The 18,445-nt window shown below is 32.8% G+C and overlaps 1 protein-coding gene and 1 long non-coding RNA gene across 8 annotated transcripts in view; both read left to right on the forward strand.

Annotated features, from left to right (window-relative positions):
* Positions 1 to 7,334, forward strand: part of LOC106691134 (zinc finger protein 345) — a 46,152-nt gene extending 38,818 nt beyond the window's left edge. For 6 of the 7 annotated variants that reach the window (XM_067048822.1, XM_067048825.1, XM_067048828.1 and 3 more), the window contains one exon: positions 931 to 4,245. In XM_067048822.1, the coding sequence (XP_066904923.1) occupies positions 931 to 1,652 (722 nt within the window). In that variant the 3' untranslated portion in view covers positions 1,653 to 4,245. Of the gene's footprint in view, positions 1 to 930 lie in introns of all 7 variants that reach the window. The other variant, XM_067048824.1, reaches the window with a different exon arrangement.
* Positions 7,335 to 12,294: 4,960 nt separating this feature from the next.
* On the forward strand, positions 12,295 to 18,445 carry LOC136796102 (uncharacterized). The gene is made up of 4 exons (XR_010843806.1): positions 12,295 to 12,359; positions 12,762 to 12,828; positions 16,988 to 17,059; positions 18,396 to 18,445. It is a non-coding gene; the product is annotated as an uncharacterized lncRNA (long non-coding RNA).

Here is an 18,445-nt window from a genome sequence, read left to right on the forward strand (position 1 = left end):
CAAATCCTATGTTTCTACAACCGTTGGATTGCTAAATGTGTGCTCTTTTAAATCATGTTAACCATTCAGACTTAATGCACCTAAAAAGGATGAAATAGTTGTTTCAAATAAAGAAAATCTTTTTGACATTTTATTTTATATCTCTGGTTCTAATTTATTCTTATCTATTATGATCTCTGAAATTTCTTAACCTTTTTTCATGCTTTTTTTTTTCTAAATGTTCAGTTTTGTCCTGGGAAGGTTCTTAGCTATTGAAATCATCGATTTATCCAGTAGAAAAAACTTATGAACAAAATGAAATTCAGTTGAACCTTGATTAGATTCCCTACAAAACAAAAAAATAATACTCCTTCAAACAACTTCACTCTGCCAATTTCTTTTCATTTGATATTTCTTAAAAGCAGAAAACACCTAGAAGCTACATTGTTTGAAGTCCAATTAATATTCCTTCCTTTAGTTTATTGATATTTGAAACAATTATCTTCTTTGTCTCTGGCTTTGACATAGTTTTTTGTTTGTTCGACTTAATATGGAAATGTCAAAAAACTACTATTTTGGGTCAAAAAGAGATACATAATTTATAAATTACAAAATATGGGGCATATAAGTGTCAAAATAATAACTATCATGAGCATGATCCCATGATATAAAGAAGAACTGGCTACAAGGAAATGGGACATGTTAAACCATTCCTGTGAAAAGAGAATAATAGTAATAATGACTACTTAAGTGAATCACAAAAAGAGGAAACTCATCATTGATACAAAATCATGTATTCATACCTCTTTAATTAATTGTATAAAATGTTTTAGAAGGAAAATGTTAAGAAGTTATCGAGTATATTTTGTAAAAGTTTTCAAACATTTTATAATAATATATCCGCTTAATAGCCTTATTTAATTTTTTAATATGATAATTTATTGATTATAGGTGCCACGGATAGTTGCCAATCAAATTTTGATGAAAAATCAGCCCAATCTAGAAATCAGAAAAGGCATATTATGGCCCGTACAGGTGAGAAGACCCATCAATGTCCTCACTGTGATTATAAATCAATACGATCTGAACATATGAAAAATCATATAATGGCTCGTCATACAGGTGAGAAGGCCTATCAATGTCCTCACTGTGATTATAAATCAGTAGGATCCCAAAAAATGAAAAATCATATAATGGCCCGTCACACAGGTGAGAAGCCTCATCAATGTCCTTATTGTGATTATAAGTCAGTAGGTTCTTGGGATTTGAAAAATCATATAATGGGTCATCATACAGGAGAAAAGTCACACCAATGTCCTCACTGTGATTATAAATCAGTAAGATCTGGAAGTATGCAAACTCATATTATGGCCCGTCACACAGGTGAGAAGCCACATCAATGTCCATATTGTGATTATAAATCAACCCGATCCGGAAATATGAAAAACCATATCATGGCCCGTCACACAGGCGAGAAGGCTCATCAATGTCCTTATTGTGATTATAAATCAGTAAGATCTGGAGATTTAAAAAAACATATAATGGGTCGTCACACAGGTGAAAAATCTTATCAATGTCCTTCCTGTGATTATAAATCATTACAATCTGGAGATATGAAAAAACATATAATGGCTCGTCATACAGATGAGAAATTAAAAAAAATAAATAAATAAAATTACAGTAAATTTTCCTTCAGTTTGGGATGCCATTAGTTGTGAAGTGTAATATTTTGGTTCAATCTAAAGTAGAATTTCTTATTTTTAAAGCTAAAAGAATTAAATGGACTTCTTGTTAAAATAGTTTTATCATAAGGTAACATAAAGGTGCTGCTTTCTCATTTGAGTTAAGCAATGTGAGGGTGTTCTCAATCCCGTCTGAAATGTTTTTTGTTTATAATTTATTTATGTATCAGTTTTAATTTCAACTTGTGTCTAATTTAAATTTTATAACTGGTATAGAAAATGCTCTCTCGCCAGAACATGAATTTGGAGTTAAATTAAGGGCAAAAAGATTATGGAAATATTCAGTTACGTTTCTGGTATTATTTTTTTTAAATCAAGGATTCTATTTAAAATTTCACTAATGCATAATGTATTGTAGTGATGTTTTAAGTCTCTTGTCAAATAGAAATAAAACATATTTACCGTTACAAGGAGCAGAACATAGACAGGTATTAACTATTACAATGAGCAGAACATAAACAGGTATTAACTGTTACAATGAGCAGAACATATACAGGTATTTGAAAGTTTCAGTGTACATATTGAAATAAGATAAAAAACCTTCAGTTAAATTATAATTTGTAATAGTAATTGGTTTATACATAGCTCACAATGAAGTGCTTGGGAAACCCGAAGATAAATTTTACGAAGTAATTCATGAGTCTCTTTAGTCTCAACACTATACCTGCAGATAGCCCACAGTAGACCAAGAAACTGTAGTCAAAGTGGGGTAAAACAAGTGAGGATACAAGGAGCTGACAGGTATTCTGAGGAATGGAATCACGGAGTTTTAGGAATTGTTTAAGTACAGTTATGGATTTGTGGGTTAGAAATTAGCTGATTGTCTGTGGAGGATTGGAGGTCCTGGGAAATTTTCAATAAGGTGGATTGTGTGGAGTATTAGGAGTGAAAAGGGTTAAGATAGGGACTGATGTTTTCTATGGTTAAGGAATCAAGATTTCACCAACTAATTTTCTTTGGAATTAGCAACAGAGTAGGGGCAAGATAAATATTACAGAGTAGGGATTGGAGATGAAAGAAAAGATGTAGGAATTTGGAAGGAGGACAAAAGGTTTTGTGGAGAATCAATGATAAGTAAATCAACCCAGGAATCAATGGACTGGGTATGATGTATGGATTGGTAGGGAACAATAATCAGGTCTAGGGAAAAAATTAGGTCCATGAGGTCTGATCTATTGGGAGAATCTGTGAGAAGGTTGGTGTTAAGATTGCCTGCAGTTATTATTATATTCTGGAAGAGAGGAATATATGAAAGGAAGGAGGATTCAAATGTTTCATCAAAACGGACTCGAAGTGGGCGGTAAATGACATTACAGAGGAGGGAAAAGGAGCTTGAGGAAACTTAACAAAAATGTATTCCATATGAGGGATGTCAAGGGAAGGAGACTTCAGGAAGATTTTGGCCCTCAGATTATCATGAACGTATAGGGTAACACCACTACCTGTTTGATTTATTCAGTCATGACGAAGGAGAGTGTTGTTGGGGATAAAGACAGAGGAAGTTGGAATATTGGTTATAAGCCAGGTTTATGAGACAGCAATGGTTTGGTAAAAAGTTTGGAGGAAATAATTTAGGAATTCGTGATAATGTGTGGAAAGGGATTGGAAGTTAACATGACAGGATGTCAGATTTCTAAATGGAATATAGAAAGTAGTTGAATGATGTGATGAAAAAGGTATTTGATTTATCATCAAGGGAGAGGGTACGTTTACTAATTTCCTTTTAGCTCAAAAGCTAAACTAATAATAGAAAGTCATTTTGAAATATCTATAGAATTGTGAAAATATAAATATAAATTTTAAGATAAAACAAAAACAAAGATGATATGTTATTTGAAAAAATATAAATACATCTGGTAATTTAAAAAAAAAAAATTAATACTAGAGAAAAAGTTAATAAATATACTATAAAATATAAATATGAGGTGTAGATAGTTGACCGTAGATTATCTAGTATCTACGCCACAACCCCTGATGAAGACCTGAAACTCAGGTTGAAACGTCGGCATAAAATAAATAAATATGGTTTTGTTTATTTATGTTGTTCTTTGCTGACCGCACCCCCCCGAGAAAATATAAATATATAGAAAATAATAATATTAATCCCCGAATATAATAAGAAATAAAAAATAATATTCAGTGTTCCATTTAAACGAAAGGCTTGAAATAACCACAATCATATGGCTGATCATGAACACCAGTACCCCATGTGGCCGAGAAAACAAAAGCACTCACACTCTAGTGAGTCTAGAGGCAGCCATTTGTTTCTCTTCATTTATATTCCACTAGAAAATGAGTGAGTAGAGACACCCGGAAATGCCTACCAGAACAGAGGAAGAGGGAGGAAAATTAGGAATGAAGAGAGGATAACCAAGCCATGATGTAAGTCCACACCTATCAATATAATTTACACCAGCATCATCAAATCCATAGACTAATTATTCAAAATTAACTAACACACCTGTTGTTTCGGCGACCTCCTACTTCAGATGTAATTTATGCAATAGATTTTTGTTTCAGTTAATTATGTTTTATTTATAATTATATTATGCAGTCCACTACCATCAAACAAGCGATTTAAAAGTGAAGGAGGGCCTGGCATTAGGTTGAAGGCTGACTTCATACACTTGGTACAGAAAAACAATAAGATAAAATAAATTTATAATCATGTTTTAAATTAAATGTAGATGTGTGAAAAATAAAAGTATGAGTCTCCCGATAGAATAAAATGATAAAAAAAATACTTTATAAAAAATAGAATTTTATACATTGTGGATTTATGAAGTAATTGCAGTCATTGGATGGCTTCAATGTCTTTGGCTTTATTTTGAACAATTGCTGGCTGGCTATCTTTGCGTCGGCAACGAACCTGTCCCCTAGTGAGCCAGATACTTAACATTGCTGGCGGCCCTCTTCTGCCTCCCCAGCCAGTAAAGATGCCGGTTGGCAGGGGTCATCTCCTCGCGTAGGTATATCCATTCGTTGCTCTCCCATCCTTGGTACCCCATGGTGAAATCTCTTTTAACTTTTCTTAGATGTAGCACCTTGTTTGGGACTATTAGGCAGGCGAAATGAACAACTATCGATGAGGGTTAGAGGTCTTTTTCTTACTACCATATCTATGTCTTGGGTTGTTGACTTAATTGTGAGGCTGCCCCAATGTATAACACTATTGCCTCCGGGTGTTTAACCGGCTATGGTGCAATATTTTCTGATATATTGCTACTTGGAGCGCCAATATAGTCCCCAGTTACTTGCTCAGCTGGGGACTCACAATTGGGGCAGCACAATTCTTTTGTCTTAATTAAGGCTACATCATTTTCTGTGATGTTACAGCATTTGCTATCTGTTATGCAATTTGAGCAGGTGAAGGAAGTCTTATCTTCCCCTGACCGCTCCTTTACATACTGTACATAATGCCATGACGAGAGCTGCTGGAATAATGATTATAGTATAGAGGATAGGTAGTGGGAGCACGTGTGATGGGGATAGGTTGCGATAATATCAAAGATCTTAAGATGTCTCCTACTTACTAGTTCCTTCTTAACTTTGGTATTGATCATTTTCCTTAACTTCCCACTTTATCAATTCAAATATAATAAACAGTTTTATAATAAGTTACACCACACCAAATACTCACTATCACTATATTGCAAACAATATTGATGAATGTGGACTCAACAAAGATATTATTTAGTAAATGAGTCTAGTAAACAAAGTTGATTACAATATAGTGATGTTCACTAGTTGACAGCTGAAGACAAGATGAACTTTTTTTATTTTATTAATAATATTAAAAATTAATATTATTAATGATATAATTAAAAGTTGATCAATAAATGTATGTCTAAATTAAGAATTGTTAACAATTTATAAATAATTCTTTTGAAATACAGGATTGTTAGACATTTTTAATAGCATATTTATGCATTGTGTTGATCAATTACATTTATAAGTAAAATGAGTCTTTTTAGTATTTGGTTTGTAAATTTAAATATTTGAATGTAAGGATAATTTTTATTGAAAGACAGGAACAGCGCGGTCTAAATCAAAAAGATGCTCATCACCATTCACTTAATATTAATGATATATGACATCAGTGAGAAGTTGTAAAACCTGTTATTTTACATTTCCAAAATAGATTAATTTTTTAAAGGCTTAAAAATAATTAGCAATTATTTTTGAACATAAAAAGATTGCTAGTGACAATTAAAAAAGAAAAAAAAAAACTTTCATTTGTTTAAATATTTGACCAGTGTCAGGTACTGTAAGAACAGATCAAGCAGTTTCTTCTCAGAAGCCACCAAGGCAAGAGTGTGCAGGTCACGGCCAGAAAAAGTTAATTTATCTTGAATAAGGTACGTTTTAGTCTTGCTAGAGAAAATTATCTCAAGTGAAATATTAGTACAAGTATTTTCATAACTACAAAATGTTCTATATGGTAATATAGATGATGTAAACGGCGAGCTATGTAAATATGATCATGATCAAATAACTATGATAACATTCCAAAAATTTTTATTCAAGTGCAGTTAGAAGCAGGAATAATTATAAAGAAATTATCTCATCCAATGGTGAACTTGCATCAAGAAATCAGAAACCAAGTAGTTTATGAAAATTATAAAAATTTTATTTAATGTAATGTGATGTTCAGATTTAAGTTTATATTTTGTTTATTTAAATTTTGAATTATTTTTACTTTTGTTTATATCAGAAATTACATCTTTTATATTAATAACCAATGCTTTCTTTCTCCTATAATCATATATTCTGCAATTAATAAAAATTTGTAGTCCGTTACATTTATTATGTAAATTTTTCAATTTACATAATATTCATAGCAACCTGATAATATAGTGTTTCCATATTATAAATAACTTAAAATTTAAAAAAATACCAGTATATCAACCTATCTCTCTATAGAAATATGGGAAAGTGGAGTACAATAATCTATAGAGAACATTGGTGCAGTGGTACTTTATGGTGAGAATGAATTCCATAAATATTATTTGGCGCATCAACAGGTAGCACCAGGAGCAATGGTTGCTCCATGAAGTAGACACTTCTTAGCAGAGCTGTAACAAGTAGTTGTGAAGGAGGTTGTGTTCATCAGTCCTCAAAGTCATTAGTCACAGGTTCTCATTCATTTTTCTTTAAATGAGTTTAGAACCACCTGTTGTATATTAAAGATATGTATTATCTGATAAGTAACTATTATCATCATGATCCTGATTTTTTTATTTTTCGTTGTCTGCTTTTTTCTGTTAATGTCTCCTTCAAATAAAATAACCATACCTTAAGAAATCAAAATGAATAAACTACACTCTATCTCATTTTCCATTTTATGTAAACTTGTCATCTTACTATGTTTAATATCAAAATATCAAAGAAAAAAAATGCTTTGCCTACCAAATATATCTTTCATGTGAAGCAGATTAGTTTATATTTCTATAATTAAGTTATAATTTTTGTTCATGAACTTTAGTTATATGTATATTATATATATTATATTTGTAAGTTTTATGATTGATAAATAATATATATTTTTATTGCTACATTTCACGTATGTATGCAAAAATGATCTAAGGTAAAAAATAAAATGGTAGATAACAAATTGTGAATTTTAAACAATGAATCAACTTATGTTAAAGTTTTCCTTATTCTTTACCAACCTACCCCATCCTGGGGGCCCATTGATGCTGTTAATGTTTTTGAGATACTACTTGTCATTTTTACCACATTAATTTAAATTTTTTCTATCATTTTTTTAGAATAAACAACAGTTTGACAAAATACGACTGCTTAATTTTTATTATAATTGTTTATTGCCCAGTAATTATGCTAATAGATATACTTCCCCTGGCTGTTGTAATCAATGTGATAGGCGACAAGATTCATTGTTGCATTTTCGGATACCTACTAATAGGTGGATGAATGACGCGGGTGGGAAAGTTACTAATACTTTTCATCCTCCCAAAATAATGATATATTATTAGAGCGAGATCCTTCCTCAGAAAATATGCCAAGTTCTGACAAGAAACTTAGGGATGCAAAGGATTCAGTTCTGTCATCGTTATCCCAGTCCAGTGGCTCAGTTCTATTAGGTACTGCCATTGCTAGAATTGAGGACCCTGATGGACAATACTTGCCCATAAGAATTTTTATTGACTGTGGTTCATAGCGATTGTTTATTACATGAGCCTATGCACAAATTTTAGGTTTAGCGTGGAGTATTAAGCCCCAACCTTTGCATGGTTTCGGAGGTAACCCAATTAAAGATGGGAATTTTCAGGTGGGTTGCACCTTAGTGCCCTAGCACTTATTCTATCCTTGTCTTAAAACAAATGCCGTGATAACGGGTAAGACACCTTCCTGCTCAATACACAATGTGATTCCCAAACATTTTCTAAAATATAACTTGGCTGATAAAGCATTTGGAAAACCAGGTCCTATCGATTTTTTGTTAGGTGCCGATTTATTCGGACAAATTCTACCAGGGGTATGTGTAAGTCAGGAGGGTTACCCCGACGCTCTCAAAACAATATTTGGCTGGGTGATCATGGGGTATTTAACACCTAATTCGAGTTCAAAGGAGACAAATGTTGCACTAATGACCTCCTGTCAATTGCCACTTCCAAATGAACTCAACGGCTCAATAGAGACATTTTGGGAGACTGGAACAGTTCCCCAAGTTGTGAAAAGTGGTCCACGAAATGCTGCGCAGAAGAACAGGCTTTGGAAGCATCACTTCTTACCACCATTTCAGAACACTCAAAGGTTACCTTCAGGTGGAAGAGACTGGTTGAAGGAAATTTTCCTGGCGGTAGCAAAAGATACTCTCCTGGATGGTGTGCCAGGGAAGGAGAGAACTACTTCTGTTCAGAAACGATTTTCTGTTAGAGCACTTCAGCTTGAGCGCATACAGTTAAAAACCAGTGTTAAGGTGAGCAAAGGTTCTGGACTACAGTACCGCCATTGCATTGATCCCCAACAGATAAGGGTCAGTCTGTCTCCTTCACCACCTCAATCTACTAGTGGTGGTGTTTCTCCTCTTAACCCCTCGGGTTCTCCTATTCATTATTTTGGAGCTCGATACTATGACAACTCCAGAGGGTCCCTTTTTCATAGTCTCCAGCTCCAGCTGCCTGGCATGCTTGTACCTAGTCATCCAACTGGTTCAATTACTCAAGGCACAACCAATGGTTATCAGTTTACTTATCACAATGATGGGAACCCTGTTCACGGCTAGCAACCAATAAAGTAGTCACCCTATTGGAACAGGCTGTGAATGCTGTCGCTCCGTCAGAATTCAGGTATGTTGGTAGAGGAGATGATTTTCTATTGGAGTCTCCGTCTGGCTTGCATGTCGAACTAGAAGTTGGGCGCCAAAGATTGAAAAGGAGAAGAATCGCTGATAATTAGATGCAGTATTCACAGCTCTGTCATCACCTCAAGCTCAGTGGCCTATGTACAGTCGCCTAGTTGCCTTGGTACGGTACAGTCGCCCATTAGCCTGGGTATGGTACAGTCGGCTTGATATAGTTCAGTCACGCAGTCGTCTTAGTATGGTAAAGTGGTTCAGTCGCCTTGGTATAGTATGGTCGACCAGTCGCTTTTATATAGAATAATCACCAGACCTTGATGCGTGGTTTAGCGGAGTGCCATTTCAATTTGTGGGCCCACAGACATGAATTATGAGAAGAACATCATTTCCGACCTATCGCAAAGAACCTCAAGACCTCTAACCTATCGGAGTTCATCAATTTGTAATAATTGTAACTAGTAATTTTTGATTGGATTTTTTATTTTAATTTTCCTTATCTGAAGGTTTTCTTTTTGATTTTAATTTATGTTTTTTTTTTTCGTGCAAACTTAACAAATAAATGCTTCCATTTAGCTAATATTTCCAAGCTAATAAATAAAAACTTATTTATTTGTGCCGACATTTCGATCTAAATTTCAATGCTGAAAAATCTAAGAAGAGATAACAACCATAGCTCATAACATACAAATAGAATGAAAAAAAATTGGAAATATACATAACAATAAATTAAGTAGATAGAGATAATTGATAACAATAGAAGATGAAATGTAATATATAGAGGTAAGAATTATACAAACTAAATGATAAAAAAATTAAATAACAAAAAAGTGTTCAAGAAATGAACATAATAAAAGGTTCAAAAGACAATGTAAATGATGAGTAATAGAATTAACATAATAAAATATGTAAATAGTCTCGGAAATAGAAAACAAAATGAAATGTGAGAAAAAAAATGATGTATTTATTACAATAGGCAAGAAGGAAAACTCTTATGGATAAAAGATGACAGTTACATAGATAAGTAAAAAAATAAGCTAAAATAAATATAGAATGTCTTGAATAATGAGTAAGAAAGAACAAGGGAGAAGAGATATGGAGAATGGGAAACTAAGGTAGAAAAAATATTAGTAAGGGAAGGTACACTTACATGCTCCACAGAGGTTGTACCTGGAGTTTTTTGCTTAGAACTTGACCGGTAGAGGGGGTGGGGGAAATGCATTGAACTAAGCTGAAACAGGTATGATTAACTATGAAAAACCGTTATGATAAAATAAAGTATGAGAAATGAAATCAAATTACAGATTTAAAGAGTATAATCAATGTAATATAAAAATCTATGAGAACAAAGGTCAGAAAATTGTAGAAATATATAGTTGGGCTAAATAAATGTCTGATGGTGAAGACGATAGGTGACTGTAGAAAATAAAGTGCGAAAGGTAAGTAATATAGTAAGGAGTTATCCAGAAAAAAAAAGACTATTGGAGATAGATTGTGTTTGTTACTTTTGTGGTTAACAAGAGAAGACTCTAATTGTATATATATGCTTTCGGATAGGAGTCGTTTCTCATGGTTAGAGACAGTGGCTAAAGTGGAAATATTGTCGAAATCAAATGAGAGGTTTAAAGATGAGGACAGTTTGGAAGCAATATTAGGGGAAAAGACCGAATATTTGTGTAAGGTTTAGTGGTCTTTAAGTAGTAGTTTTTTAGTGATACCAACTCTCTCCATATTATACATATTTCTACCAACTCTCTCCATACTATACACATCCCTACCAACTCTCTCTCCATATTATACATATCCCTACCAATTCTCTTCATATTAGGAGGGATGGTTTATTCCTGTATTTATCATATCTACTGCAATTTATGTATATATCTAATGCATTTTTTTTTAACTTTAATTAATGTCAAGCCGCGATTTGTACGACTATGGTTAATTCTTAATCTTGTAAGTAAGACTATTTCTTTTCTGTTTAGCTTAACACAAGTGTTAGAGAAACATGGGCGTTGAGGGACGTTAGGTTGGATAGTGAAATGAACTTTACCTTTCGAACTTGACTCCCAGGCATACCAATCCTGCTATTCACTAATGAAGTCTTTTTTCATCCATCTAAAAATATCCTGTAAAGCCATTTTCGTGTTTTCATTTTTTCCGGAACACCGTTTTGACCTGAAACCCATTAGACCTTAACTTCGTTATTTGATAAACTATGAACTTCTTCAATTATATTATTTATTAGGTAAGATGAAACATGTTGTCGATGCATATTTTTGAGTGAATTTCATACGGAAGCAGAATATGTTAGAATTAAGACTTTTGTATTCTTATATTTTCTGTTTGTCATTTTGAAAGATTCGACGACACCGTATAATTCAGCACTGTATGTGCTAAACATGGTGGGGGGGTTTATCGATATATCCTGGTTATATTGAACATCATATATCCCGACAGCAACTTTGTTTTTATTTTTCGATGCGTCTGTGTAAATTTTTATACTTTTCATACAATATTTCTAGTGTTTTCTGTTTTAGTACTGTCGGTGGATAGTGTATTTTGGTCAAATCTGATTGGAGTAGTTTGGGATTAGTTTTTATGCTAATTTATGACTTTGGAATGGGAGTCCATAGGTCCAGTGGTCCGGGGTTGATGGGAAGTGTGTTAAATAGATGTTTTGTTTCTTGGGTTATGATTCCTACATTTGGAATGTACAAAGTGCCGTTTCGAATAGCTTGATATAGAGGGTGGCAACTGAGTAAGGCCACTTTTAAAAGGAATTTTTTTACGAACCAATTTCCGAAGTATAGGCAATTCGCCTGCTTCTGCTTGCAATGCCTTTGTAGGGCTTGTGCGGAATGATCCTAAACATTGTATATATGTATATATAGTTGACCGTAAAAATTGATATATAAGAAGATGGTCAGGGTTGCGGTCAAAAATGAAACAAAAATAGTTGTAAACTATTTTTGTTTCACTTTTGACCGCAACCCTGACCATCTTCTTATAGATCCTAAACATTGTTTTGTGTATAACTAGCTTTTTAATTAATGGTGATCTTGATTCATTGTATATTATGGATGCAGATGCATTTATTGGTCCCATCATAGTTTAGTTAATAATACAATACAAATAAATTATTAAGAACGTTCTTCCTCCAAAAATAACTGAGAATTATTAGCTCGAACATTGCATTTCGTTCGAACCGACTCATTCATGAACAACACGTTCTTACTAAAAAGGCAGTACAGTGAACAAAAGGTCATAATTGATGTACGAATTTTAAATTTTGAAAACATCTCGTCGTGACATTTAGAGTATGTTTTTATGTTTTTTTTTTTTTTACTTTTTTCAGTTTTGTTATTAATTAATTTTTCTATTCTTTGTGTAAGATGCCATGTATTTTCCTCAAAATGGATCCTCTAAATATTGCTGGTATAATAGGACACTCAATTCCTTCTCAATTTGCGTTGGGTCCAATATCACTTTGTTTATTGCTATTATGTACAATGATTTTAAAAGAAATGACGTTTTTAATGATAATTGTTGTACATTAAAATGTAATGCTGCTAAATTTTGTGCTTTGGGAATTCAAAGTTGGATGTTGGATAAATTAATAATTTATGTTAATATTTAGCCAAGTTAAGATCATAATTGTATTGTATTTACTGTTTGAGGTATTTAATTACTGTTCATTGTGGTTTTTATTCATTTTTCAGGTGCAAATAATTTTAGTCTTGGTAATCTTTATATCCAAAGAAATGGCTGATGAACCCTATCATTCATGTAAGTTTTCTTTAAAATTATTTAAAATGTTGTGAAGATTTGTAGGATCCTGTTACTAAATCACCTTTTAATTTAGGTTTAAGCTTTTTTGTTTTAACAAGGTCTGATATTAATATCCATTATACTAATTTGTTGGTTGTAAATTTATTTTAGGTAACTTAGTATATTGTTGTTATATTATTTTTTATCACCAAATCGATTTCAGTAACATTTTCCCCTCCAATATTTGTGTACTGAATTAATACTTAACAAATGGTCGGGGGGAGGGGGGGCGGAGAGGAGGGGAGGTGCGGTCAGAAAAGAAAAACACAAATAAACAAAAAATCATTTATTCTTTCCGACCTGATTTTCAGGTCTTCATCAGGGCTATAAAACAAAAAGAGATAACAACCATCATTCAGAGAAACATAAAAATAAAAACAAATAATATACTAACAAATTTTGGAAATATAAATATCAATGAATAGAAAATAGTTGGTTAATTACCATGGAATTAGAAAGTACATGTAGATTTATAAAAGTATAATATTATATAGGTAAGAAGATATGTATAAGATGAGATATGTAAGTAGAGTCTAAAAAAGTGAAAAACAATGTGAATCAGCATATTGAACTAGCTCCAGTTGATCCAGACGAGTTTAATACTTTCTTTGTTGCTCCTCCTCCTTCAACAACCTCATGCGAATTTTCATCACTTCACATCCCTGAAATCCCATTTGATCCCAATAACTTTTATTTACTAAATGTTTCTCCAGATGATTTAATCTCAGCAGTCCTCAAGTCCAGAACTAACGATTACAGCCCAGACAATGTTCCTGTAAAGATAATCAAACTTTGTCTCCCTGCCATTCTTCCTGCCTTCCTGCACATTTATAACTTCTCCCTTCAAATATCCGTTTTTCCTGGAAGCCTTATGTGGAAAGCCTGGAAGAAAGTCCTTGTCCGACCATTGAACAAAGTTCCTTCTCCGGTTTCCGACTTTAGGCCAATATCCATTCTATCCAATTTGGTCAAGCCACTAGAAAGATTAGTCCACTCCCAACTTTTTTCTCAAGCAAAAGGCTCTCCTTAATCCTTTCTAATCTGGTTTTCGCTCCCAACATTCCACTCAATCCGCTTTATTGAAAATTTCCCAAGACCTCCAATCTGCTATAGACAATCATCAAATAACAATTTTAGTTCTTTTTGATTTTTCTAAGGCTTTTGACACCGTTAGCCTTAAGATCCTCCTTAATAAACTTCAAAACCTTTCCATATCAAATAGTGTCCTAAAGTGGTTCCTCTCTTTCCTATCCCCTGATTCTGTCACAAGGTGTTCCTCAGGGCTCCTCACTTTCACCAACCCTTTTCTCCATTTATATCAATGATATTCCTGATTCCATTCACCATGCACAGTACCACCTATAGGCAGACGATCTCCAAATCTATCTGTCCTTCCATCCCTCCGAAATGCTTGAGGCCATCCAAAAGATACAGGAAGATATTGACACCATTAAAACATGGGCGTCTAACAATGATTTGAAGCTGAATGCCAAAAAAACCAAGGCCATTGTTATCGGTTCCAAGCGCCTCCTTCATACCCTCCCTTACTGTCCTCTACTTTTCCTTAACAACCAACTGATTCACTTCTATCCTACAATAAAAAACTTTGGTGTCACCTTTCATCAACACCTATCCTGGAATATTTTCCCATATTTCCCAAATCACACGCAAATCCATAACTGTACTCAAACAATTCCTAAAATTCTGTAATTCCATTCCTCAGAACACTCGTAAGCTCCTAGTATCCTCTCTTGTCTTCCCCCACTTCGACTACGGATCCTTGGTGTATGGAGGGCTATCTGCAGGACTAGAGTTGAGACTGAGACAAGTTCTTAACATCAAAAAATCTACCTATATCATAGATCTCCTCACTCTTCGTTCATCCATCCACTCATTAAACACCAGATCCCATCCGAATGATTTATATATGCCCTCCTATAGAACCTCCTTCTTTAGCAAATCCTTCGTCTAATACAATGAGTAAGTAACTTATTTATGAATAATAGTGTGAATCTATTAATGTGAGTAATAGATATATGATACTATAGGCAAGAATGTTATATTGATAAGTAAAATAAAAAAAACGTTTTAGTTACGTAGATGAGTTCAAAAATTAGTTTAATAACGAATAGAGCATATGTAAAAACCATTAATTCCATGGTTATTGATCAACTGTTTTATATTTTCAATTCATTGTTATGTGAATTCCCAAATTTGTTAGTCTATTATTTATTTTTTATTTTTCTCTGTTATCTCTTTTTGTTTTATAGCCATGACGAAGAAACGTCGACACAAATAAATAATTTTTGTTTATTTCTTTTTCTTGCTGACCACACCCCCGAACATCTTTTCAACTTGTTTATCGACAATCTACTATTTACACCTCATTATGATACCTAAGATAGTATACCAGGAGGTTCTGTGTTCGAAGTACAACTTAAAACAGTTTGTGTATGGCTTTGAAAGCATAACTTAGCTATTAATTCATTATTTCTTACTGCAAAAACTCAATATTATTTATTCTAATGATGAAAAAATAGTTGACCATGGATAATGTATGTGAGGAGAAGGTGGTTTTAGGGGTGCTGTAAGATTATAACACAAATAAGTTGAAATAACTTATTTAACAATGCTAATGTTTTGGCCAGAATTTCTAGCCCTCATTAGGGCTGCTAGCAGGAAATCCGACAGCCAATTTCTAAGGCTATAAATTCTTTATATATAAATATAAACTGAAATTTCTGCAGCTAGCATATTTATTTATCCTAAATTAAATTATTGATTCTGCTTTAAACAAAATATGGATAATGGTTTTTATACAGCTAGGAATGAAAAATTAACACAAGTCCACAACAGTCCACTCATTCCATTTTATACAGTCCTCTCATTCCATTTCATACAGTCTCTTCATTTATTTTAACCAACCCAGTCCTATTGCACTTCTGTGGGCAATATTTAGATTGTAAATAAATCACCGAGATTACAAAACACAAGACTAGTGAAGAAGTTATATTGACAATGTGCTTGGAAAAAGTTTAAAATATTGTAACTATGCCTTAATAAATTGATTAGATTTTTATTATATAGTTGTTGCATCATTATGAATAACATTGTCAGGTTTGTGGTAGAACTGGTCAAGTGCTATTTTTGATACTCGGATCAATTTTACCTTTAAACTGACAATCTCATTTGCATTATTCTATAGTAATACTTAGTTTGGTAGGTAATAGTTTGCCAAGACAGACTTAACAGGAACACTTACTATATACTAATTAATTAATTTGCTATTAATTGTTTAAATGGTATTTTAATGTTTTCTTATCTTAACATTATCCATGCTTACTAAAATTTATGTGGTACTAGTTACATAATGGTAGTAATACATTTATGAGGAGAAGATGGTCGGGGTGTGATGAGTAAGGATACAGAAAGTAGTAATTGTAATACATTTCTGAAGAGAAGATGGTCGGGGCTTGTTCAGTAAGGATACGCAAAGTAGTAATTGTAATACATTTCTAAAGAGAAGATGGTCAGGGTGTGGTCAGTAAGGATACATAAAATAGTAATTTTGATACATTTATGAGGAGGTAGTTGGAGGCTTGGTTAGTAAGGATGTGTAAAGTAGTAATTGCAATACATTTATGAGGGAAAGACATTCTGGGCATGGTCAATAAGGATACGCAAATATGTAGGTGGACTTGCTCATGTAAAACAAGAAACATTTGTGAAAGAAGAAGAACTTCTTATCCCAGATGAAGGTATGGGTTTTGAGTTTATTAAATACAGAAAAAATATTAATTTTCAAAAGAGACTGATTCTACTCTAGTACTTTATTTCCTCTTGTTACTTTAAGCACTGTTGCCATTTCACTGTTTCACACCTCCCCACATTTTACTTTTAATCTCACTTTCTATCTTATCTGTTATCATCTTGATACATTATCTTTAAGCTTTAAAATGTTATCATTATTTACAATGTGTGTTAAATAATATGAAAGAGTAATGGATTAAAATTCTGTTTTCTCCCTCCTAAATTAGTTTGGATGGGCTTATTAAATTTGATATGTGTGTAAGGAGATGGTTCCTGGTCCTTGTTGTAAATATTATTTTCATATCAGCAGGTGGACTTACTCATGTAAAACAAGAAACATTCGTGAAACAAGAAGAAGAACTGCTTGTTCCAGATGAAGGTGAGAAACATTTACTTATTAACTAAAGAGTAGGCACTGTACGAGTGTACAAAGAACCTTGTGATATATTGTGATGTTATTTTTCATGAACAAATTATTTCATTTAGTAATAGTATTTTGATTTCAATCGGAATGAATTTAATAATAGTATGATATCAATCTATTGTAGCGATGTTTTATGTCTCTTGACAAATAAAATCAAAAAGTGTTAAATGTTACAATGAACAGTACAGAGACATAAGAAATTGAATTATTAAAAATTATTATTAAGGAAAAGTTGATTAATATGAATAGTGTGGAGAAAACATTCTTATTTTGATAATAAAACGAAATATATAAAAAAGTTATTGTTTATTTGAAGAAGTCTAAATTAAGAAATATTTGCGATTTATAAATAATTCTTGGGGCAGAATAGACTGCTAACAATTTTAATAGTTGGATGCAAGATATAAATTTATAGTTCAGCTTGCCCTCGAGGATGTTTTGGCATATATAGGCCGTAACATTGGACATTAGAAATATTAATAAAGGATGTATAAGCACATATAGCCCGAAATGTTGGACATTTGGAATATTAATAAAGAGTGTTTGAGACTTATATGGATAAAATTTATTTTATCTATTCAATTTTTTTCTTTGTAATATTTTGGAAAAGTGGCATTCGCTTACGACATGTGCGACACACGCTTGGTAAGCCCAGTTTGGGAACTACTGCTCTTCAAGGCCAAGTGGAGGGGCATGAGGGAACAAATGGGGACATAGATATTTTATTCATTCACTCATCACAAAATTTTTATTTTTGTATAAATGCATTTTTTTTCCCTAAATATTACCTAAAATTAATATTACCAGTTTATTCAATTATTTTAAACTACATAATACTGTTCACTCAATCCATTCCATACAGTCCACTCATTCTATTTTATACAGTCCACTCATTCCATTTCATATAATCCACTCATTCCATTTCCTACAGTCCACTCATTCCATTTCATGCAGTCCACTCATTCCATTTCCTACGGTTCACTCATTCCAGTTCCTACAGTCCACTCATTTTATTTCCTACAGTCAATTCTCTCCATTTCATACGGTCCACTCATTCCATTTTATACAGTCCCCTCATTCCATTTTATACAGTCCCCTCATTCCATTTCATACAGTCGTCTCATTATTAATTGTTTAAATTATATTTTAATTTTTTCTTATCTTAACATTATCCATACTTGCTAAAATGTATGTGGTATGTGGTAACATAGTAGTCCCTAAGCTCACAGTAAAATAAACACATGATCATTCATCACATAATAATTATGGAGTATGATTTATTAATTTATAGATTTGTGCACTGTTCCCTCATTTCTGCAGTCAGATGATTCCAATCTTCCA

Source organism: Halyomorpha halys, unplaced genomic scaffold (genome assembly GCF_000696795.3).
Source record: "Halyomorpha halys isolate HHAL.00 unplaced genomic scaffold, Hhal_1.1 Scaffold2104.1, whole genome shotgun sequence".
Classification (NCBI taxonomy): Eukaryota; Metazoa; Arthropoda; class Insecta; order Hemiptera; family Pentatomidae; genus Halyomorpha; species Halyomorpha halys.